The sequence below is a fragment of the Meles meles genome, chromosome X (assembly GCF_922984935.1).
Source record: "Meles meles chromosome X, mMelMel3.1 paternal haplotype, whole genome shotgun sequence".
NCBI lineage: Eukaryota > Metazoa > Chordata > Mammalia > Carnivora > Mustelidae > Meles > Meles meles.
Window position 1 is genome coordinate 54,611,236 of NC_060087.1, and position 25,124 is coordinate 54,636,359.

At 41.5% G+C, this 25,124-nt stretch overlaps 1 protein-coding gene across 1 annotated transcript in view; it reads left to right on the forward strand.

Moving 5' to 3' along the window:
- The window catches only part of MSN (moesin), a 77,418-nt gene that overhangs the window by 44,911 nt on the left and 7,383 nt on the right, over positions 1 to 25,124 (forward strand). Inside the window, exons 2-8 of the mRNA XM_045996175.1 lie at positions 4,506 to 4,589; positions 16,799 to 16,894; positions 18,745 to 19,019; positions 20,483 to 20,566; positions 21,240 to 21,386; positions 22,741 to 22,837; positions 24,558 to 24,721. Coding sequence (XP_045852131.1) covers positions 4,506 to 4,589; positions 16,799 to 16,894; positions 18,745 to 19,019; positions 20,483 to 20,566; positions 21,240 to 21,386; positions 22,741 to 22,837; positions 24,558 to 24,721 — 947 coding nt within the window. The remainder of the gene's footprint in view (positions 1 to 4,505; positions 4,590 to 16,798; positions 16,895 to 18,744; positions 19,020 to 20,482; positions 20,567 to 21,239; positions 21,387 to 22,740; positions 22,838 to 24,557; positions 24,722 to 25,124) is intronic.

The following is a 25,124-nucleotide window of genomic DNA, read 5'->3' on the forward strand; positions in this document are numbered from 1 at the left end:
ATCCATAGTAGCCAAACTGTGTAAGGAACCAAGATGCCCTTCAGCAGATGAATGGATAAAGAAGATGTGGTTCATACGTACAATGCACTATTACTCAGCAATCAGAAAGGATAAATACCCACCATTTCCATCGACATGGTTGGAACTGGAGGAGATTATGCTAAGTGAAATAAGTAAAAAAAAAATAAGTCAAACAGAGAAAGAGAATTATCATATGGTTTCACTTATATGTGGAACATAAAGAATAGCATGGAGGATATTAGGGGAAGGAAGGGAAAAATGAAGGGGGAGAAACCAGAGAGGGAGACCAACCATGAGAGACTATTGACTACTGGAAAAAAAAATGAGGGTTTCAGAAGGGAGGGGTGTGGGGATGTGGTTGAGCCTGGTGATGGGTATTAAGGAGGGCAAGTGATGTAATGAGCATGGGGTGTTATATACAACTATTGAATCTTTGAACACTACATCAAAAACTAATGATGTATTTATGTTGGCTAATTGAACATGATAAATAAAAAAAGAAAAGAAAGATACAAACCCCATAATCTGCAAAGGAAAATAATGACAAATTAATTATGTACAAAATACTATAGGAAAAAAAATGTTAGAAGATCTAACACAAATAACTGGGAAAAAATATTTGTCCAACCTATGACCAAATATGAACTTCCTTAGTATATAATAGATATGACCAATTACTTAATAGATAAAGAGAACAGCCCAATAGAAAAATAGACCAAGGACAAAAAAAAAATAAACTGGGGCGCCTGGGTGGCTCAGTGGATTAAGCCACTGCCTTCGGCTCAGGTCATGATCTCGGGGTCCTGGGATCGAGCCCCGCATCGGGCTCTCTGCTCTGCAGGGGGCCTGCTTCCTCCTCTCTCTCTGCCTGCCTCTCTGCCTACTTGTGATCTCTCTCTCTGCCAAGTAAATAAAAAAAAAAAAAATTATAAAAAAAAAAATAAACTGCTAATAAACATATATTTTAAAAGATTTTATTTATTTATTTGACACAGAGAGAAAGACAGCGAGAGAGGGAATACAAGCAGAGGAAGTGGGATAGGGAGAAGCAAACTTCCTGCTGAGCAGGCAGTCCGATGTGGGTCTCAGTCCCAGGGCTCTGGGATCATGATCTGAGCTGAAGGCAGACACTTAACTGACTGAGCCACCCAGGTGCCCCAGCATAATTATTTTTAATGAGAAAGCCCAACTTGCTGGTATATAAACAAAATATACTTTTTTATTTTTCAAAAAAAACCCCTAATATGTTGGCTAATTGAACTTAATAAAAATGTGAAATATAAAAAAACAAAAAACAAAAAACCCTAAATGACAGAATGAAGAGAGCCTCCGAGCTGATAAAGGCATGGAGGTGCTAGGAAGGTGGCCCAGCTGGAGAAGGCATGAATCTCTGTATCTCTCAAACCCCTGCCTACCCTGTCCTTTGCATGTTTTCCATTTGGCTGTTTCTGAGTTACATCTGTTTATAATAAAATGAAAAAAAATGAATACAAGCAAAAAAAGAAGTGGTAAAAATGGCAGATGGCAGTATCTGTGACTTTGTCACTAATGGAAGTCTAAGAAACTTTTATATCACAATTTTTGCTGAGGTTTTATTCTTATTTTATTAACTTAAAATGTATTATTAAAGTATAATTGGTACACAGTGTTATATTAGTTTCAAGTATACAGCATAGTGATTTGACAATTCAGTATGTTACTCAATTCTCTGTATTATAGATTTCTCAAAATATTTCTATGCTCAACATAATGTTAAAATTACAGTAATAATTACTAAGATACAGTGCTAGGCAATTACTTACTGTCATAAAAAGCACACATATTTATAACTATTTCAATATAATTGGTTTCTTTGTATCACTTTATTTCATGCATTCACATATATTCTGAAAGGGGGTTGGTCCATAGACTTCAACAGACTGCCCAAAAGGGTCCATGGCGCGGTAAAAAGACAATATAAAATCTTCTCACCTCTGGATCTTTAGACTATGCTAGATCTCTGTATTTCTTATATTCCCATATTTAGAACTGCTCATTTACCCATCTTCTGAGTACCTCTTGAGTGTTGGGTACTGGAGAGGTAACTCAAAGTAAGACCGAAACCTTGAGGTGATAATGGAGTCCAGTGTATTAAAAGCCCTACTGGCTCTTTTCCACTCTTTCCTACCTCCTCAGTCATTGGTGTTTTGAGGTCTCCCTTGACTCAGCTCAAGGGTCATATGAAGCTAGATGTTGAGGCCAAATTCCAGCCCATTGGGCTTCATTCTCACTACCTTATGAAGGCCCATTCTACGGGGTTACTGGTTTGGCAGGAAGCCTAGGATAACACCAAGTCAAGGTGGCTAATCTTGCCTGTTGTCCCCCTCTGGGGTAATTTGCCTTACTTGTTCCTGCCTTCAGGGCCTTTCCTGTCCCATTGTCTATCTTGAAATAGATTTCCTCCCTGACTCCCTAGTGATATTTATTTACAAAGTTGTTCCCCAGGCCTGGTCCTCATCAGAATTGTTCAGATGGCAAAATGGTATTTGGCCCCCTCTTCCCTGCTAACTGACCCCTACGCTCAGGAAAGACCCAGAGATGTCAAAGACTGATAAGATTTATATCTTACCTACTCCATGGGGATTTGCATTTTTTATTAATTCTATTTTTAGTCTCAACCCATAGTGTAAGTAGTATATAAGCATCTTAGAAAATGTAGATTAGGATTTTTTTTTTTAATTCAAAGAAGTGAGAACCCATTCATAACCACCCTAAAACCAAGCCTGACTAGTACTTGGGCAGATTCCAGTAATTATCTCTCTGTACATACTTTCTATAGAATTGAGCTCATGTAGTCTTATTGCTTACCCTTCCTTGTTTAATATTACTGAAGTATTTTCCCTGGGCATGAAATAGTCTTCAAAATGTTTTTTAAAAGATTTTATTTATTTATTTGACAGAGAGAGAGATCACAAGTAGGCAGAGAGGCAGGCAGAGAAAGAGGGGGAAGGAGGCTCCCTGCTGAGCAGAGAGCCTGATGTGGGGCTCAATCCCAGGACCCCGAGATCATGACCTGAGCCTAAGGCAGAGGCTTTAATCCACTGAGCCACCCAGGCACCCAGTCTTCAAAATATTTTATATGACCTTATATAACAAGCCATTTTGTGGCTGTACTATATAGAGGACTTATGAAAAATGTCCCACAATTTAAAGAATTAATCTTTGATTTCCTCTCGTGGGGAATATTTTGCACTTTGATGTATAAAAGTTTTAGTGTATTGGTTTAAATTGAGGTTTGGACTTAGATCTGAATTCAAACCCTGTCTTTTACTAATGATATGACTTTAGACAAATATTTATTTCTTCATTCCCAATGTGGAGATAACCTTATCTACTTAACAAGGTGATTGTTGATATTAAATGGGATGGTACACATGAATCACCTAGTGAGTAGCGAGTCTCCACATGAAAGCTACTGCATATTGCTCCTACTACTACCACTACTACCAAGTTTTCAGCCAAAAGAATCTCTATTGATGAAATTTCAGCTAGGAGATCTATTTGTAAAAGCAGACAGTACTTTTTGGGGTACCTGCATGGCTCAGTGGGTTAAATCTCTGCTTCTCTGCCTACCTGAGATCGATCTCTCTCTCTCTCAAATAAATAAATAAAATCTTAAAAAAAAAAAAACAGATGGTACTTTTTCCAGTGGTTATAAAATTGTGTGTGTGGCTACCTATTATTTTCACTGGGGCCTGTCCCATTCCTTTTTCTCCTCTGCTGACTTGGCTTTTGTAGAATCTCTGTGCCACCCACGCCTACCTTTGGTAAGGCCCCTTCTCTCTTTTGCGCTTAGAGAGACCAATGAGACATAAAAGCAAGATGTAGTAACAGTGCAAGTCAGTATATAGAACCATAGACACCAGCATTGAAATGGTCATCACCTAGTGTATTTGACACCCTCGCCCCTGCATTACTATTGTTGTACAGATGAGGTGAACTAGGGCCCAGGAAAGAGAATCTGACTTATCCAAGGTTGTAGACTGAGACAGTTGCAGTGCTAGGCTTGGAACCTAATGTTCTTTATCTTCCCCTTAACTTGTGTCTGCAAAGACAAGTACTGTAGACAATCCAGGCTGTGGATCAGAGGTGGGAAGAGAATTCTGTGGGCCTAGAGCTGGCTGGTGTAGGTGGGGAAGGCTTCCTGGAAGAAGTACAGTCAGCACTTACTTCCTCTTGAAAGTAGGCTGATTTACATTTATGTGTTTGCCCCTTGGTAAGCATTGCTCTGTGACTATGTTTTTTGTCTTCATAAGCTGGTTGGGAGCCAGGGCCTAGTTACTGTTTGTTTATTTCAATATTCTCTCTTCCTTCCCACCAATATCTAAGTTGCTCAGATTCTTAGAACCCTAGTTCCTTCTTCTGTGGTTGAACAATACCCCTGTCCCATGCTCTGCTAAGCTCAGAGTCAGACAACTAACTTGCCTCTTTTGATCTCATCCTAGATCAATGTGCGTGTGACCACCATGGACGCAGAGCTGGAGTTTGCCATCCAGCCCAACACCACCGGCAAACAGCTGTTTGACCAGGTAAGGGATGGACTATTTGTTTCTTAGCCTCTTCTACTTCTCCCAGTAGTTCCCTCCACAATGCCCACTTCTTGCGAATCTTTTCTCCTACATGCTCCTCCAAGATAGCTCCAAACAAAGGCTGAACCCTGCCTTAATAACAAAGGAGGCAGAGTTTAACTTTGGCAACCTGCACCTCAGATGGCTCCATTTAATCCTATCCTTGGTCCTGAACATGGTAGAAAAGAGAAGCAAGCAGAGTATGACTCTGTGTTACATGCTCCAAAAATATCAGCACAAGGAACCTTCCTCTCAACTCCGAAGGATGCAAGTGATCTCTTCCCCATTTTAATAATGAGACTCAAATTAAATAACCTAGTGTATCTATCTGATATCTGGCTGGGATTTCAATGCTGCATTCTAGTCACTGTACCCCATGACCTCTGTCACTTTTTTGTTTTCTTCCTAGTAGAAGGAAACAAACTTACTCTCTCTGAGGTATTTTCCTCTATGTAAATTTCCTTCAGAAGAATACTGGGACTTAGGACACCACTGGGAGTGCTAAATGCATTGTAAGGGTACTTCATACCTTGCACTCATACTATGGAAATAATGCTGATGTGTCATTCCCATCTCCAATGCAAGGGATGTCCCTTCATGGGGAGTCGCTATTATCAGAAGGGATATGCTATATGTAATCTAATAGCTGGGTGGGGGCCACAGAATCTTTCAGCATTCAAAGACATTCCAGGGGCCAAGGGAACGTGCTGCATGTGACCAGATTTCCAGGAGTAAAAATGGGGTTTTCATCCCTTCAGATGGGTCATTATCCTATATGCCTACCAGTTTCTGGTGAGGTGGGGATCTGATATTGTCTAGGATATGTTACCTTGTTAGATTTTCTAGGCCTTCTTTTTCCTTTGCCCTCTGAGTCCCTCTGTTGTCTAAGAACTTACCAGAGCTGTGGAGGGAAAGGAAGAAAGGCTCCTTCGGCCTCTTCTTAGACTTCTTCCCAGACCCCTTGTTCTACACATTACCCTTCTCAAGCCAAATGATTCCATTCCATGCCTTCAACACTGGGGCTTTGTTCATTTGCTTGGAGGGAGGTAACTGAGGAGGGAGGGTGAGGAAGGCATCATTTAGAACCTAGGGAAGAAAAATTCTTGAACAAAGAGGCTTATTAACTTCAAAAAGCTACAAGGCATGGTAATTCTTTGTTCATGTTGGTTTGATTTGTGTACTGTGGGTGTCGTTCTGTAGGAAGCCCAGATGTAGGGAGCCCTGGACAGATGGTATGCCAGTTGTGAAAGCAACTACTTCCCAAACAAAACCTTTGAGAGACTCTGAAGCTTTCATACTGGCTGGAGAGAGGAAAGGGAGAAAACCAGTGAGTTCATGACTTCTCATCTGGAAGATCAGTGTTGTTTTGAGAAATAACATTTATTGAGCACTTAATTTGGACTAGCCTTGGCTGGGTGCTTTAATCCTTGCAAAGATCCTACCTCTGACAAGTAAAAGAACCTACTCTAGGTTATGCAGTTAGTAAGTTATAATATGGAGTTTCAGATACAACTCTGACTGCAAAACTATGGTTTTCCCACTGTAATATTCTGCCTGGGTAAATGAGGCTGTTTGGGTCTAGAAGACTTAAGAGAATATGTGTTTTCTGTCTTGATATTTCTGAGGGGCTGTCATAGGAAGGAGGGAGCAGTAATGTTCTGTGAGGTAAGATGTGGAAGATCTGGGGCTCCATGGGTGAAAAAGGGAAAAAGATTTGAACTCAAACAAGGAGTTGACAATCTGGCACTGTCAGGATCAAGACAGATCTGGATGGGAATCCACAGAGGCAATGTGTTCACAGGCTGTTGGGGAATATTATCTTTTTTTTTTTTTAAAGATTTTATTTATTTGACAGACAGAGATCACAAGTAGGCAGAGAGGCAGGCAGAGAGAGAGGAGGAAGCAGACTCCCCAGCGAGCAGAGAGCCCGATGTGGGGCTCGATCCCAGGACCCCAGAGTCATGACCTGAGCCGAAGGCAGAGTCTTTAACCCACTGAGCCACCCAGGTGCCCCGGAATATTATCTTTTCTTTCTCTCTAACTTAATGAGTGAGTCATAAGAGAAGAAGTCCATTCTGTCTAACCTTTGAGATCCATTATTCAGGGAGGCCCTCCTGGTGGAATTGGGGCCTAGGAGGAAGGAGCTAGACTCCTTGGAAGGAAAGCTCTGGGGCCTCCCTGGAACCCAGGAGTTATCTGGCCAATGACCAGAGAGGAAGCTGACTGGAAAGGAAGTACTCTCTTTGGCATTAGTAATAAGTAACAGGCAACAATGGGAAGTCATAGCTCGAGGACACACAAGATCTGGTGGGAAAGGGAAGTGTGGCCTATAGTTTCTCTGTTTACCTTTGTGAGTGTGTACACAGCTAGGGAGTGGAGAGAACGTGTTTTGCTACAGCAGTCCTACATTTGCCACCACTTCTAAAGCCTGAGGTTCTTCAGAGGGCTCTTGGTTACCTAGGTGCCACTAAGGGGCAATGAGACCACCATGAGTTACATTTTTGAGAACCCCCCTGCCTGGCTGTACCCCAGCCAGGGACTCTAACTCTACCTGCCTCTTCCCTTCAAGATACTGAACTCTGCAAGAAAGGTGAAATCTCAGAGCAACCATTCATTCATTTGTTCACTGACTGATTCACTGTTGACTGAAGGTCTACTGTGTCTCAAGAAAAATCTCTAGACTATTACCATCTCTGTCCTGTCTGTACCTATAGAAGCAGAGAAAAGTAAATGCAATACAGCTCTCTTCCCACATAGAATAAAACACCCTTGGAGTTCATGTTGCGTATAGGAGTGATGTATAGGGGCGCCTGGGTGGCTCAGTGGGTTAAAGCCTCTGCCTTCAGCTCAGGTCATGATCTCGGGGTCTTGGGATTGAGCCCCACATTGGGCTCTCTTCTCAGTGTCCCCCCACCCCGCCTGCCTCTCTGCCTACTTATGATCTCTGTCAAATAAATAAATAAAATCTTAAAAAAAAAAGAAGTGATGTACAGTGTATAAAGTATGGGCTTTAGTGTTAGCCTTGGGTTCAAATTCTGTCCTATTTAGCTGTGTGACCTTGGATGTCTCATTTAGCCTCTTAGGACTTAAAACTTCTCAGTGAAATGGTAATCAAACTAATTTCAGAGATTTTGTGGTCTTACTTAATCCTCAAATAAGTAAAGTGTCTCGTGTATAGCAGACACTCAAATGTTTGTTGTTCTTATCAAGGGCTAAATAGGTAGTAGAAATTGCCCTGGAGGTACAGATAAGGGAGCCATTAAATCAGGAATTTTTCTGGGTTGGTAAAGTTTTTATGATTTGTGGATTCTGCATTGAAGGCAATAACCTTTCTTCTTTTTCTTCCATTTTTATTCTAAAAAATAATTAACATCTATTATTATAATAGTAATAACCCTATCTTAGGTGAAGGATTAAATCTTACAGGGAGAAAAGGTCTGTTTAAGGTTAGATAGCTAGGAAGCAGTATAGTGGCTTGAATTGAGGCATATATAATTTGTGGTTTTCCCAGTGTCTTTTGTCAGCTGTGTCCTCTGTGACCTCTCCTCTCTTTGCCTGTTCCTATTCTGAGTGGAGGAAATTTGTCTCTAAACTTAGAACCTAGCTGAGTTTGTTCTGTGCTATAGATCAGGTGGCCACTCGAACACAGGCAGGGTAGAGTAGCAGAAACAGGGTTGGTGGCAACCCCTGCCAGAACTTTCCAGTTGTACATTGATTTGCTTTCAGGTAAGTGATTGATGCAGCTGCTACCAAGCCTGTAATGGGTTCTTAGTGGTCCTCAGGTGTTTGGGCACTGATGGAATTTGCACGTAATTTTTCACAGTTTTCCTTTTGAGGCTCCAGCCTTGCTTTCCAATCCTGCTCTGGGCTTCTAAAGTGGCTCATTTCCTCACTAGTTGGTTCACTCAGATGCATGGGGGATTGATTCTGCATGGGCTCTAGAACTGACCTAATTGCCCCTTCCCTCCATAGACCTCAGATGTAGGCCACCTTCACATGCAGAAGAAAGACAAAAGAGGGTTCTTTGTTACATCAGATGCTCCTAGTAATTAGTGAGGATTTTCTCAGAGGCAAATCTCTTCCCCTCACTGGACCTCAGTTTTCTAGTTTATGCTACTTGGACCCCATAATGCTTCACAGTCTTTCATGAGGGTTTGTGTTGTGTGGCTCAATAGAATTCACAGCCAGTGTCTTAAAAACTGAAGTCCTAGTTCCTGTAGGTGTATATTGCAGGTTTTAGGAGGTACAGAGAGCTGTGGGATGAATTTGATTTAGTATCTTTTTTAAAAAGATTTTTTTTTAAAAGATTTTATTTATTTATTTGACAGACAGAGATCACAAGTAGGTGGAGAGGCAGGCAGAGAGAGGAAGGGAAGCAGGCTCCCTGCTGAGCAGAGAGCCCGATGTGGGGCTCAATCCCAGGACCCTGGGATCATGACCTGAGCCGAAGGCAGCGGCTTAATCCACCGAGCCACCCAGGCGCCCCTAAAAAGATTTTATTTATTTATTTTTCACAGAGAGAGAGAGGAAGTGCACAAGCAGGGGGAGTGGTAGACAGAGGGAGAAGCAGGCTCCCTGCTGAGCAAGGAGCCCAGTGTGGGACTCTATCTCAAGACCCTAGGATCATGACCTGAAGTAAAGACAAATGCTTCAGTGACTGAGCCATCCAGGTGTCCCTTGATTTAGTATCTTAGAGCATCACTTTTACTTATAGATGTTATCTTTTTCATTATTAAAACATTGGGGTCCCTAGGTATTTCAGCTGGTTGAGTATCCAACTCTTGTCCCTCCAAACTCCATCAGTGCCCAAACACCTGAGGCCCACTGTGACCCCACATTACAGGCTTGGCAGCAGCTGCATCAATCACCTACCTGAAAGCAAATCAATGTACAACTGGAAAGTTCTGGTAGGGGCTGCCACCAACCCTATTTCTGGTTTGTGGGACTCAGCCCACTTGGGGCTCCACATTTAGCTAGGAGTCTGCTTGAGGATTCTCTCCCTGTGCCTCTCCCCCAACTCATGCATGCATGTATACTCTCTCTCGAATAAATAAATAAATCTTAAAAAATAAAAAAATAGATATTTAAGGAGTAGAATGTAAAATGTGTGCATGTAATTAAGATTAAACCTGAGGCTTCAAAGAAATTCTGGCTTTAGCCATCGACTTATATCCCCCTATCCTTTGTGTCTTCTGGGGTATATGCATTTATTATTTTCTGCATTTTATTAAATGCATTTTGCATTTATAATTCTATGGATTCTTCCATAGAAGCTTTGAAAAGTGCTGGCTCATCTCAGTACGTTGGCAGTCTGGGGTCAAAGGGAGCCAAGAAAGAATATATATATATATATATATATATATATATATATATATATATATATAATTTAGTTAGTTCTCAGAATGGAATGGGAAGGACCCTAGTCACTACAGCCATAGATGTTGTTTCTGGAAAAGGACCTAGAAAACAGGATTTCTCTTTTCTCTGGGGTGGAAGACTCAGCTGGAAGCAAAGCTGGAAGCAAGCAAAGCTTGGCCTCATTTCCAAGTAGAGACAAGAGTTGCCTGATCAAATGATTCTCAGTACCCTGTGGACCTTAATTGGAGATTTTCGTATAGCCTGGAATCTAGGGGTCATCTCTTTTTTTTTTTTTAAAGATTTTATTTATTTACTTGGCAGACAGAGATCAGAAGTCGGCAAATGGGAGGCAGAGAGAGAGGCAGAGAGAGAGGAGGGAAGCAGGCTCCCTGCTGAACAGAGAGCCCGATGCGGGGCTCGATCCCAGGACCCTGGGATCATGACCTGAGCTGAAGGCAGAGGCTTTAACCCACTGAGCCACCCAGGTGCCCCTAGGGGTCATCTCTTTTATCCTTTGTCCTTTTTCAGTCTCAATTCTGACTTCAGATCATATTTCCTTCCCTCCACATCCTTATTTCCTCACTTTGGGACTTCAGTGGAGGCTAAGAGAGATTGCTCATTTCTCCAAAACCCTGAAGTCTAAGGACATGGAAAATTTATATGCATCTGATTTCTCTATGTTCATAATGGAAGAGGCAGACCTCAGAGAGATTAAATTTGCTACTGATCCTGATTTTTTTTTTAAATTTCACTTTAACTGTTATTTGTCCAACCACTCCTCAGAGATACTCCACATCCTGGAACTATTTTAGGTCCTGTGATCTTCCTCTCATTATACCCCTACTCATCCTTCTAGTGAAACAGAGAGTATGGTTCAAAAAGAGGCTAAGGAGCCCATTCCTGGGACATCTAGGACTGATTATGTAGTCTACCTGCCTTAGTCCATTTTAATTCTGGGATCTCCAAGCCTCTACAGTTGGTACAGGCAGAGGCCAGCTGCTGCCCTACCAATTCTATTCTGAGTCTGCCATCCCATGACTTAGGGTCCTGGCCCTAATGGTCCATTTTCAGCATCTTCAGTGTCTCTTTCTCACCTGGGGCTGAATTACTTCTTCCACACCAATTGCATCTGGACGCTATTCTTCTACAACCCTGTGGAAAATCTTTAGAACTGTTAGTTAGGCTCTGCCTTAGATCTAGGATGAGATAAGAGGTGCTTTAAATAAAACTTATCTTTTTCTAATACCCTCCCTCTCTATCCTCTGCAAAAAAAAAAAAAAAAGCCAATATTGCATTTCAACATGAGCATTTTGTGATCTCCATCTAAAACTTATAGGCAATTCATATTGCCTATTAAGTTAGACTCAGGGACTTACCTTGCCATTGAATTCTGGAAGTCTTTTGATCTTTCCTTAACACTGCCCACACACAAATTATCTTTTCTAAACATGTTCCTAATTACTCAAGTCAGCAAGAGGTATGTGAGAAATGGGACTGTATTTCTTTTCTTTTAAATTAATTTATTTTCAGCATAACAGTATTCATTATTTTTGCACCACACCCAGTGCTCCATGCAATACGTGCCCTCTCTATTACCCTCCACCTGGTTCCCCAACCTCCCACCCCCCGCCCCTTCAAAACCCTCAGGTTGTTTTTCAGAGTCCATAGTCTCTCATGTTTCATCTCCCCTTCCAGTTTCCCACAACTCCCTTCTCCTCTCCAGCTCCCCATGTCCTCCATGTTATTTGTTATGCTCCACAAATAAGTGAAACCATATGATACTTGACTCTCTCTGCTTGACTTATTTTGCTCAGCATAAACTCTTCCAGTCCTGTCCATGTTGCTACAAAAGTTGGGTATTCATCCTTTCTGATGGGGGCATATTACTCCATCGTGTATATGGACCACATCTTCCTTATCCATTCATCCACTGAAGGGCATCTTGGTTCTTTCCACTGTTTGGCGACCGTGACCATTGCTGCTATGAACATTGGGATACAGATGTCCTTTCTTTTCACTACATCTGTATCTTTGGGGTAAATACCCAGTAGTGCAATTGCAGGGTCATAGGGAAGCTCTATTCTTAATTTCTTAAGGAATCTCCACACTGTCCTCCAAATTGGCTGCACCAACTTGCATTCCCACCAACAGTGTAAGAGGGTTCCCCTTTTTCCATATCCTATCCAATACACATTGTTTCCTGTCTTGCTACTTTTGGTCATTCTAACTCGTGTAAGGTGGTATCTCAATGTGGTTTTAATTTGAATCTTCCTGATGGCTAGTGATGATGAACATTTTTTCATGTGTCTGGTAGCCCTTTGTATGTCTTCATTGGAGAAGTCTCTGTTCATGTCTTCTGCCCATTTTTTGACATGATTATCTGTTTTCCATGTGCTGAGTTTGAAAAGTTCTTTATAGATCCTGGATAGCGGCCTTTTTTCTGTACTGCCATTTGCGAATATCTTCTCCCATTCCGTGGGTTGCCTTTTTGTTTTGTTGACTGTTTCCTTTGCTGTGCAGAAGCTTTTGATCTTGATGAAGTCCCAAAAGTTCATTTTCACTTTTGTTTCCTTTGCCTTTGGAGCTTCAAAGTATAGGGATAGAGGGAACATTCCTGAACTTCATAAAATCTATCTATGAAAGACCCACAGCAAATATCATCCTCAATGGGAAAAAGCTTGCAGCCTTCCCGCTGAGATCAGGAACACAAGGATGCCCACTCTCACCACTCTTGTTCAACATAGTATTAGAAGTCTAGAAAAGGCAATCAGACAACAAAGAGAAATAAAATGTATCCAAATTGGCAAGGAAGATGTCAAACTCTTTCTCTTCGCATATGACATGATTCTTTATATGGAAAACCCCAAAGACTCCACCCCCAAATGACTAGAACTCATACAGCAATTCAGTAACGTGGCAGGATACAAAGTCAATGTACAGAAATCAGTGGCTTTCTTATACACTAACAATGAAAATACAGAAAGGGAAATTAGAGAATTGATTCCATTTACTATAGCACCAAGAACCAGAAGTTACTTGGGAATAAACCTAACCAAAGACGTTAAGGATCTGTACTTGAGGAACTACAGAACACTCGTGAAAGAAATTGAAGAAGACACAAAAACGTGTAAGACCATTCCAATGCTCTTGGATCGAAAGAATAAACATTGTTAAAATGTCTATACTGCCTCGAGCAATCTATACTTTTCATACCATTCTGTCCAAAATTCCACCATTCTCACCAAAATTCCACTAGTATTTTTCAAAGAGCTGGAGCAAATAATCCTAAAATTGTATGGAATCAGAAGAGACCCTGAATTGCTAAGGAAATGTTGAAAAACAAAAACAAAACTGGTGGCATCACGTTGCCTGATTTCAAGCTTTACTACAAAGCTGTGATCACCAAGACAGCAAGGTATCGGCAGAAAAAAGGACACATAGACCAGTTGAACAGACTAGAGAGCCCAGATATGGACCCTCAACTCTATGGTCAAATAATCTTCGACAAAGCAAGATAAAAATATACGGTGGAAAAAAGACAGTCTCTTCAATAAATGGTGCTGGGAAAATTGGACAACTATATGTAGAAGAATGAAACTCGACCATTCTTTATACCGTGCACAAAGATAAACTCAAAATGGATAAAAGACCTCCCCATGAGACAGGAATCCATCAGAATCCTAGAGGAGAACATAGGCAGTAACCTCTTCGATATCAGCCACAGCAACTTCTTTCAAGATATGTCTCCAGAGGCAAAGGAAACAAAAGCAAAAATGAACTTTTGGGACTGTATTTCTTTTCATTTACAAATAACCTAATTAGTAGAACAAACTTGAAGGAAGAAAGGGGGCCATTTAAATCATACCAGTTGTAGTAGATGGAGAAGCTAGATAGATGGGGGAAGCTAAGGCCCAGAGAGGGAAATGTGCTGCCTTAAGATCACATAGCAAATTAGAGACAGAAGTGAAACTTTCACTCAGGTTTCTTGACACCTGATTCAAGCTGTGAAAAGGAGGGTGAATGAACATCATGCATGCTCCAATGAGCAATGAAAGTTGAAGATTTGGGGATACGGCTTCTCTCCGAAGTGGTTGTTGACTGAGCCTAGTGGAAAGCCAGGAACCACATCTATATGCAGAGATGATCAAAGTTCATTATAGGGCTGAGATATGTGGGCAAAAGAAAGACAAGGCAGTTAGTCACTGGGCAACCCCAGGGCTCCTAAGCTCTTATGAATCCTTGGAATTAAAAGAGACCATGATAGAAAAGAACGGGTACAGGTTTTGGAATCATACACATCAGGATTCTAGTCTTGTCTCTATGGATTTAGGCAGTTTGCGTCGTTTTTGGGGGGGTGTGCAATTAAAAAAAAACCTTAAATTTTAGTTAGTTAACATACAGTGCAATATTGGTTTCAAGGGAGGAATTCATTGATTCATCACTTATAACATCCAGTGCTCATTATAACTGCCTTCTTTAATACTTATCACCCATCTAGTTCATCACCCACCCACCTCCCTCTATCAACCCTCAATTTTTTCTCTATTGTTAACAGTCTCCTGTGGTTTGTTTCCCTCTCTCCTTTTCTTTCCCCCTTCTCATATGTTCATCTGTTTTTTTTTTTTTTTTCTTAAATTCTATGTGTAGGGACGCGTGGGAGTCGGTTAAGCGGCTGCCTTTGGCTCATGTCATGATCCCAGGATTCTGGGATCAAGTCCCTCATCAGGTTCCTTGCTCTCTTGTCTGCTTCTCCCTCTTGCTCTGCCTGCTGCTCTACCTGCTTGTGCTTTCCTTCTCTCTCTCTGAAAAATAAAAAATCTAAAAAATTTTACATATAAATGAAATCATATGGTATTTGTCTTTCTCTGATTGACCTAATTCACTTAGCCTAATACATTCTAGCTCCGTCCACGTTATTGCAAATGGCAAGATTTCATTCTTTTTGATGATTGAGTAAAAATTGAGTGAAATTCCATTATATGTACACACACACACACACACACACACACACACACACACACACACACACCCCGCATCTTCTTTATCGACTCATCAGTCAATGGACATTTGGGTTCTTTCCATAGTTTGGCTATTTTGGTAATGCTATAAACATCAGGGCACATGTACCCCTTTGAATCTATATTTTTTATACTTTGGGTAAATACCTAGTAGTGCAATTGCTGGATTGTAGTGTAGTTATATTTTTAACTTTTTGAGGAATCTCTATTCTCTTCTCCAGAGTGAGTACATTGGTTTGCATTACATTCCTACTAACAGTGCAAGAGGGTTCCCCTTTTTCCACATCCTTGCCAACACCTATTGTTTCTTGTGTTATTAATTTTAACCATTCTGACCAGTGTTAAGTGGTATCTCATTGTGGTTTGGATTTGTATTTCCCTGTTGATAAGTGATGTTGAACATCTTTTCATGTGTCTGTAAGCCATTTGGATGGAAAAGTATCTAGTCATGTCTTCTAGGCAGGTTGCCTCTTAAGCCTTTGTTTATTCATTCATAAAATAGAGATAATAGCTATCTCAGGGTTGTTCAGTGTTCAGTACCTGTTACATAATAGGTACTTAGTAGATATGAGCTACTTTTTCCTTGGGGCCTCTGAAGCTCTAGATTGTAAGCTTCACGAATGACTATGGGGTCTGGGTTTGGGTGCATAGTAGAAACTTTGTAGATATAATGGAGGAGTGTATGTGTGTGTGTGCACATGTGTGTGTATGTGTTGAGGGAAGATATAATTTATTGATAAGGAAGGACATTAGCAATATTGGGTCCTCCTTTCCTATTTCTATATCCAGGTAAATTCCTTCAGCTCACTCCCCTACCTCCCTTGCCTACCCCCCAAGAAAAAAAAAGAAAGAAAACCATCAGCACAACCTCATTAAGATATGAGTCAGCTTTATTGCCTCCCATCTCCTGTGGTGGGCATGCTAAGTTCAGCTGTCAGCCAGAACCATTAACATTGCTAATGTCAGGGACTGGAAAACAATCTACCTCTCCTGGCTGGTCTCCCTTTCCTACTACCCACTGCTTAGCCAAGAGGCCCAGAACACCAGGGGCCACTTCGCTGCTATACTGAGGTACTCACCCTGTTTCTACCCTCTTGCCCATTCTCAACCTGTGCTATTGGTAAGGGTAATCATGACCAGCCTCTAATCAGGGCTGGGAAGAAGCATCTCAGTACCCAGACACAGCACATCTTTGGATTAATGGATACCACAATACCTGCTATGTCTCCCTGAACATTCTTTCTTAGGGCATTGTAAATGGGACTCGGAAGAGTGTGGACATATTTCTAATTGCTAAAGATAAAAGAGTAACTCAAGAGAAGAAGATAAAGGAATTAAGCCAACACTCTCTACTTCCAGCCTTTAATTCATCCTGAGAGTAGAAAGGCACATGACATAATAGAGGGAAGGAGTGGCAGTAAACACTGGATTTGAATGGGTTTGGAGTCAAACAGACCTGACTCTGCTACTCACTAACTGAACCTTTACTTCTTGGAACCTTAGTTTCACTATTTATAAAATGGGCCTAATTCTAAATGTATCACAGAGCTATTGTGAAAATCAAAGGGGATAATGAATATAGTTATTGGTGTGTGGTAGTGCTCCTAAGTGATAGACCTGTTCTCCACCTCAACAAAAGTACTTTGTTGATGTCAGCATCATTTCTTGACTACTGCCCAAGTGTATTTCCTTGCCAGACCCTGGACACCTTATGTCTTTTGGAGTCAGGGACCATGCTAGTTTCAGTTTTGTGTCCTCTGTACATTCAAGCAATGTTTTTCTTTTCTTTTCTAGGTGGTGAAAACTATTGGCCTGAGGGAAGTTTGGTTTTTTGGTCTGCAATACCAGGACACTAAAAATTTCTCCACTTGGCTGAAACTCAATAAGAAGGTAACTTCTTACCCAGTTGTTGGGTTTGGAATTCATTCCTCCATCATATCTTTTTTTTCTTTTTTAAAGATTTAATTTATTTATTTGACAGACAGAGATCACAAGTAGGCACAGAGGCAGGCAGAGAGAGAGGAGGAAGCAGGCTCCCCGCTGAGCAGAGAGCCCGATGCGGGGCTCGATTCCAGAACCCTGGTATCATGACCCGAGCCGAAGGCAGAGGCTTTAACCCACTGAGCCACCCAGGCACCCCATTCCTCCATCATATCTTATATTCAAGTGGGTAACATGTATAGCTGGCAAATCCAGGGCTGTGCTTTTCACTGGGTGGTCTATTGATCAGAATAAAGACAGAGGACTCAGCCAAGTCAGAATTCCTGCTCTGTCTCCACTTTGACTTCTAACAATGAGAATGGCCAGTGTCCAAGGAGGAAGAGACCTTTCCCTTTTTCCTGGGAGCTCTGTTTTAAATTTTGACTTGTCTTATACCATAGTCATTAATGGATTTTCAAGAGGGGATTGGCATCCTACTTTTTCTTTCCAAACTCAAGGGCTTTAGGAGGTTTGTTAAAAGGAAAATAACAGACTGAAAAAAAAAAAGATATATGTGTTAATAAAGTTTCTTCAGGTACTTATTTAAATTCCAGCTAGTGGGGCACCTGGGTGGCTCAGTGGGTTAAAGCCTCTGCCTTCAGCTCAGGTCATGATCCCAGGGTCCTGGGATCGAGCCCCACATCGGGTTCTCTGCTCAGTGGGGAGCCTGTTTCCTTCTCTCTCTGTCTCTGCCTACTTGTGATCTCTGTCTGTCAAATAAATAAATAAAATCTTTAAAAAAATTCCAGCTAGTTAGCATACAGTGCAATATTATTTTCAGGTGTAATATTTTGTGATTCATTGCTTACATACAACACCTGGTACTCATCACAAGAGCCTTCCTTAATACCCATCACCTATTTATAACCCATTCTTTCTTGATTTTCTATCTCAGTTGAACTCCATATGAGATGATTTGAGTATAAGTCCATTCAGGCTCTTCACCTCCAAGCAGTATCTCTGCAAGAACATGTCAGTCCTCCATCTCAATATCCCCAAACTTCCTAACTTTGTTGTTGGAAATTTCCAGTGTTTTGTGGCTTCTGTTTCTGATTGTGTCTAGGGGATAAGTGCCTCACCTTCAGCTGGCAGACTTTTGCTGGACAAATGTGTTGCTGTTAAGAGCCAATTTCAGGCTTTAAAAGACAGTCTAGTTTGTTCTCTTGTCTAGCCAATTTCTTTTTTTTTAAGATTTTATTTATTTATTTGACAGAGAGAGATCACAAGTAGACAGAGAGGCAGGCAGAGAGAGAGAGAGGGAAGCAGGCTCGCTGCCGAGCAGAGAGCCTAATGTGGGACTTGATCCCAGGACCCTGAGATCATGACCTGAGCCGAAGGCAGCGGCTTAACCCACTGAACCACCCAGGCGCCCCATCTAGCCAATTTCTAAACCTCAATGATACATACTAGTTTTTAGTTTGCTAATTTATGGTATGGGGGGGGAGCTTAAAAGAGGAGCTTTCTTAAGCCTAACCTCAAAATTTAGGGGCAGTTGGTATATTGCCAGATAGATGTTGGTGGCTTGAAGGCTTATGACCATCAGTGGGTATAAGGGCATTTCAGGAAGGAATCCCCAAAAATAAGTAATTCTGGGCATGGAGTTGGGTCCCCAGTGAAAAAAAATGTCTCTTTTCTGAATTAACCAGTAAGTTGCCACCTGGCTTTCCAGGATTACCCAAATTGATGACCTTTCAGTGTCTCTCCCCACCCTACAGGCAAAGACTGTTTTTTTAAGAGCTGTAATCCCTTGCTGCTCCCAGGTGACTGCCCAGGATGTGCGGAAGGAAAGCCCCCTGCTCTTCAAGTTCCGGGCCAAGTTCTATCCTGAGGATGTATCTGAGGAATTGATCCAGGACATCACACAGCGTCTGTTCTTCCTGCAAGTCAAGGAGGGCATTCTCAATGATGATATTTACTGCCCACCAGAGACCGCCGTGCTACTGGCCTCCTATGCTGTCCAGTCTAAGTATGGTGACTTCAGTAAGGAAGTCCATAAGTCTGGCTACTTAGCTGGGGACAAGTTGCTGCCGCAGAGGTGAGGTGGTGCCCTTGGTCATCTGTCTTTGCATGGAGAAGGTCCGTGGCTGACCAGGCCCTGTTATACAGGGACTGCCAGATCTGTTCTGTTCTACTAGGGTCTCTCTGAAGATCATGTTATGCATACTGGTTTTTATTGTGCTAATTTGTGGTGTTGGGGGAGCCTTAAAAGAGGAGCTTTCTTAAGTCTAAGCTCAACATTTGGGCGCAGTTAGTATAAGAGACACATATTTGCATATGGCACCCATACCCTTTTGTTTCTCTGACTGTCAAAACAAAAAGCTTTTTTTCCCTCTCTTCTTTTGCCTGATTGCAGAATTGTATTGCTCTGGAAACAGGTGCTTATATAGATTACTAAAGACAGATTGACTCCTCCTACCCTAGTTCCATTTTTTTTTTTCAATCCTTTTCACTGATTTACACCTCTTGTATCAGAGGTTCACAGGAGGGAGAGAGAAATACCCAAGCCAGGGATGTGGGGGAGCTCCAACTGTATTTTAATATCAATAACCAGTGCACAGAGCTTTCTGCTTTTATAAACTTCAAAGCTGAATACTCTCAAACACACCTTTTTGTTTTAGCATCACAACGCACAAAATTAATAAGGCAGGCATTATCCTTATTTCCTGGCTAAGGAAATAGAGCAGAGTGCTCATTCTGACTTGCCAGATATGCTACAGCTCATTTGAGGCAGAGCCAGACCTGGAACCCTAGTCTTTTGAATTTTTAACCCTGGGTTTTTCCCTACTGCTTCAAGTGGCCATTTTCCTAAGCTTGTGGATGGAAGAAAAAGTTCTTCATTCTGGGAGGCTCAGTCCCATTGGAGCTGTGGCATTTGCACAACTTATCTGAAGGTATTAGGGATAATGATTGTTCTCTGGAACTCTACCTGAGTCACTGCTTTGATGTCTGAGATGACATATTTAAAACAAGTCTTGTTTATGATCTAGTAGATCTGGAAAGTTAAGCCTCTTTCTTCTAAAGCCATTTGGGCTCAGTTCTCTGTTCTGGAGCTACATGCTGAAATCTCATCCCTGAGCAATTTTCTCATAAACAAAAACTATTTGTCCCATAAGGATCTAGGAAAGAGTGTCATGCCTCCTCCATGAGGCCCATCTCTACTCTTAACCCCTCAAGTCAGCACAGAGTCTTGATACATTTCTGCCCTACTTGGAAATCACAGCATATTATTGGATTTTCTGGTTAAAACTACAAAGGAAGGTGTTTCCATTGTCTTTCTTTTCCACCTATTCTTGTATTTCTCCTACCTCTCAGGCAGTTCCCTATGTCTGATTAATACCTCCTGCTACAATTGCAGTCTACTTCCAGTATGATCTTAGTGGGCTGACTCCATATCTTTTTTTGCATCAAGCCCTCAGAAAGTTAAGTGAGCTTCCCTTTGCTTGCTTTACTCCTGCATTTGGGTTTTGTGCTTGAATCTACTATGTATTGTCTTTCTAGGGTCCTAGAGCAGCATAAACTCAACAAGGACCAGTGGGAGGAGCGGATTCAGGTGTGGCATGAGGAGCACAGGGGCATGATCAGGTAATATCATCCTAGCAACTATGTGTATTACTGCTTTTGTAGGGAGAATGTGAGTAGGTTTTGGTCAAAAGAGACAAAGGACTGGGGGCACTGGAGGATGTTGGAGAGAAAGGGCCAGGAATGCAATTTATAGGGGAAATTGGAGATAGAAGGCAAATAAGGATCATTATAAAACTGTATTTTTTTTTAATGATGGCAACTGATAGCCCAAACAGTTTTGACCGTAAAGAAATTGAAGGGACCTCAGGATCCCTAGGGAGCTTCTAGAGTACCAGGGACCCCTCCACAAGAAAGAAATGGGCAAGGAGATCTCTAAACATGGCAAATCTTTTGGTGTTGTCTAGTTGAGGAATGAATCTTATGCTTTTGCCATCATCACACCATCTGGGTTCTGCTAAGAACATAAGATGCTTCAATGTAGCTAACATGCCAGAGGCCAGCAAGGGTTGGCCCACCCTTGTTACCCTTGGGAACATTAGATCCTAGGCTCCTGTCAGCAGGTTTTGTTTGACAAATGTCATGTTGTGCTCTATTTTCTATTATCTGCTCACCTTCTATCCCCTTTCCCTCCCCTAATGGCAAGATTCTTGTTAGAAGTGCAGAGCAGATAGGCTATATCCCTGGGTCTGATTCACAGGCTCCCCTCTATAATCCCCCCAAATCTTTTATTTAGGGAGGATGCTGTTCTAGAGTATCTGAAGATTGCCCAGGACCTGGAGATGTATGGTGTGAACTACTTCAGCATCAAGAACAAGAAAGGCTCAGAATTGTGGCTGGGAGTGGATGCCCTAGGTCTCAACATCTATGAGCAGAATGACAGGTATAGCTTAGCGTTCTCTTAGTTTATTTGGACCACTCTGACACCTAGTACTCATCACAAAGTAGGACTGTACCTCCTGCGTCCCAACTGGGTCCCACTTTTTTCTACCTAGTTTAGATCAGCCTAAATGATTACATAACCTCCCAGGCCTCAAAATCTTGCATTGACCAGGCTTGTACCATCCACTATGGTAGTCACTGGCCACATGTGGCTATTAAGCTTTTGAAATACAGCTACTCTTAAATTGAGATACACTGTAAGTGTAAACTATACACAAGACTTTGAAGACTTAGTGTGAAGAATAGAATGATGAATATCTCATTAAATATTTTCCAAGATATTAATTTATGTGTTCAAATGGTAGTTTTTTAGATATGCTGGGTTAAATGAACTGTTATTACAATTACTCCCACCTGTTTCTTTTTTACTTCTTTTCTTTTTTAAAAATTTATTAATGTATAATGTATTATTTGTTTCAAGGGTACAGGTTGTGAATCATCAGCCTTACACAATTCACAGTGCTCACCATAGCACATACCCTCCCCAATGTCCATTTCCTAGCCACCCTATCCCTTCCCTCAACTCCCCTCAAACATGTGGCTACTAGAAAATTTAAAATCTCATTATTTTTCCATTGGACAGCATTACCCTAGTACCAACCTTGTCAGGATTTATAATTAATTCCACTCCCATATAATGATTAAATGCATTTTGGCCTACATTCCCTCTTTCTATAGACTTTTCTCATTTGCTTATTTTTTCCCTTGGTCTTCTCTTGGTGAGGATGGATGTAATAAATGATTGTTCCATGTAACTTCTGAATCTTGGAGCTCATTGTTTACATTCTCCCCAGCTGTTACAACCTTGGGTGGAAGAGTCCCAGTAAAACAGGGTTGGAGATTTTTGTGAGAGATTTTCACAATGTTCCTGCCTCAACAAAAAATACAGTGAAACTGAGGACTCTGAGAAACAAACTGAGGGTTTTGGAAGGGAGGGGGTGAAGGGATGGGTGAGCCTGGTGGTGGGTATTAAGGAGGGCACGTATTGCATGGAGCACTGGGTGTGGTGCATAAACAATGAATTTTGGAACACTGAAAAAGTAAAATTTAATTTAAAAAATACAGTAAAACAAACCTCAGAGTTTGGGACAAGAAATAATAAGTTGGTTGTGGTATCAGGAGGTCCTTTTTGCACCCTCAAAGCTGGCAACTGACCTGGTAGCTTGTGATAACACTGGCTGAGCTGGTAATGAATCTACCTCCTTAAGGAAGAAGTTGGGGGTGCAGAGGGCAAAGCACCAACCCTCTATGTCCTTCTTGTCTTTCCCTGGTTCTAATATTCTTGTTTTTTACAGACTGACTCCCAAGATAGGCTTTCCCTGGAGTGAAATCAGAAATATTTCTTTCAATGACAAGAAATTTGTCATCAAGCCCATTGACAAAAAAGCCCCGGTAAGTGATTCTTCCTACTTCCTACAAGACAGGTACTTGCCAAGACCTGGATAATGCTAGGAGTAAACATGGCATTGTATGTTTCTCTCATTTTTCTGAATTTTTTTTGTATGTGTGCAGGGGCTAGGAATAGGAGGCAAAAAAGGAGATTGGCCCTGGAAAGAGTTATTGATGACAAGACATGACCAGGAGACATCCTGTAGCTGGTGTCACCCTGGCAACTGTGTGTTAGGAGAAGAATAGATGAGGGAGAGCCACAGGCAGTCTAAGTACTTCCTCTCTGCCACTGTCTTCTGCTGCCCTGATGCCGTGGGATGGAAACAGAGAGCACATCTTATTTTTTAAAGCCTGTAGGCTCCAGAAAGGGAAACTGTTGATATACTTGATTTATTTTTAATTGTGGAGAAAAGACAGAGCCAGAAGTCCAGATCCAAAGATGATCTTCAAAACTTGCTCTTTGGTATAACTTTACTGCTGTCCTCTCAAGACTTATCTCCAGAGCAACCCAAGAACAAGAAAGGTCTTTGGGTCCAAGCATTCCTCTAACATGCTCACCACAGTTTTCACTTACTTAGTTGCCTGTGGTTGATAAGACTGGAAAGCTGGTGATTGAGAGTAAGATAGAAAACAGAAAAAGGTCTTGTCTTTTGGTGTACCTCATGTCCAACAAGGGTCAAAGGCCATGCTGAGACATACCCTTCTCATGAGGCCTCAACAATTCTTTTCCAGCTGTAAGTTCTCTGAACTTCTGCTGCTAGGTACTTTATATTGTTTAATGCTCAACAACCTTGTCAGGTAAATAGTAACATACCTGCTTTATAATTGTGGAAATTAAGGTTCAAAGAATTGGAGTGATTTGCTCAAGATCACACAGCTAAAAAGTATAAATCTGGGGTTTATATATACATTATTTGACCTCTAAAGCCTGTGCTCCTTTCACTGCACACTAAGCCATATGAAACAGTAGTAATTTGGGTTCCATGGCAGAGGAACTGGTAGTTAGCCCATTAATTGGGAGCCTTGGTCCAATGGTATTTATAGTAACAAATAAGCAAACTAGATTCTTGTGTGTGTGTTTTTTCCTTTTCTTCATTTAAAAAAAATTGCTGTGTTCAACTTCCATTGGAAAAAGTTAATTAACAAAGACAGCTGAGATCAGAGGCTTATTTTCTTTAAATGACAGCCAGGGCAATCAATGTTCAAATTTATGTATTTATATATGTATTTACAACTTGTATTATCCCAAAAATGATTTAAGGGGCTGTGTCTAGGATATGCTTTTAGGAGGATACAGAAACAGTCCAGCTCCCCCTGTCACCATACTGTATATACCAGCATATTATACAGGGATTATTGGGCCTCTAAGAGAGACCCCTGAGATTTAGCAAGATCCCTAATTAGCAGATGGGTTCCATTCCTATCTTTCAATTAGACTGAGGATATTTTAGGATGTGATGTTTTCATAAGCAGAGGTTGAAAGAAATTGTTGTATGGTAGAAAGAACCCTGGTTTCAGAGTCCAGAGGCCTGGGTTCTAGTCCTGGGTTTGCCACTAGTCTGCTGTATTACCATGGACAAGTCACTTCACCACTCTGATAATTAATCTTCTTATCTGTAACATGAGAAAATTGGGATAAATAACCCTTTCAGTGCTTTCAAAAGGCAGAGGCTCACTTTCATCTGTCCTTCCAAACTCATTTTGATTGTTGGTTTTCTATCAGGACTTTGTCTTCTATGCTCCCCGGCTGAGGATTAACAAGCGTATCTTGGCCCTGTGCATGGGGAACCATGAACTATACATGCGCCGCCGCAAGCCTGACACCATTGAGGTACAGCAGATGAAGGCACAGGCCCGGGAGGAGAAGCACCAGAAACAGATGGAACGGTAGGTTCTGTGGCACTGGAGTCGAGGGTGGAGGCCAGGGCAAAGAAGCTTCTCAAAAGTGTCAAGACTGATAAAGGAAAGACATGGAACCATCCTGGGATGGGGGGAGAGAGAGCTGTACAGGGTTATCACCTCTTCTATTAAGTCTCAGGTATCCCCTTCCCCAGGAAGCTGACATCAGAAGCCTAGGATTACAGAGGAGGGGTATTTCATAGTTCCATACTGTCTCTGATCCTCATGCCATTGCTTTTCTAGGCAGATTCTTGGTTGCTCCAGGCTATCTGACCAGTGTAGTGGCATTAGCAGAAAGTTCCATGTACATTTAAACATGGACTCTGTAGGGATTTCTGAGTGGAATTGGGGAGAGCCATCAGAATTTTCCTTATGTAACTCCCTTGTTACT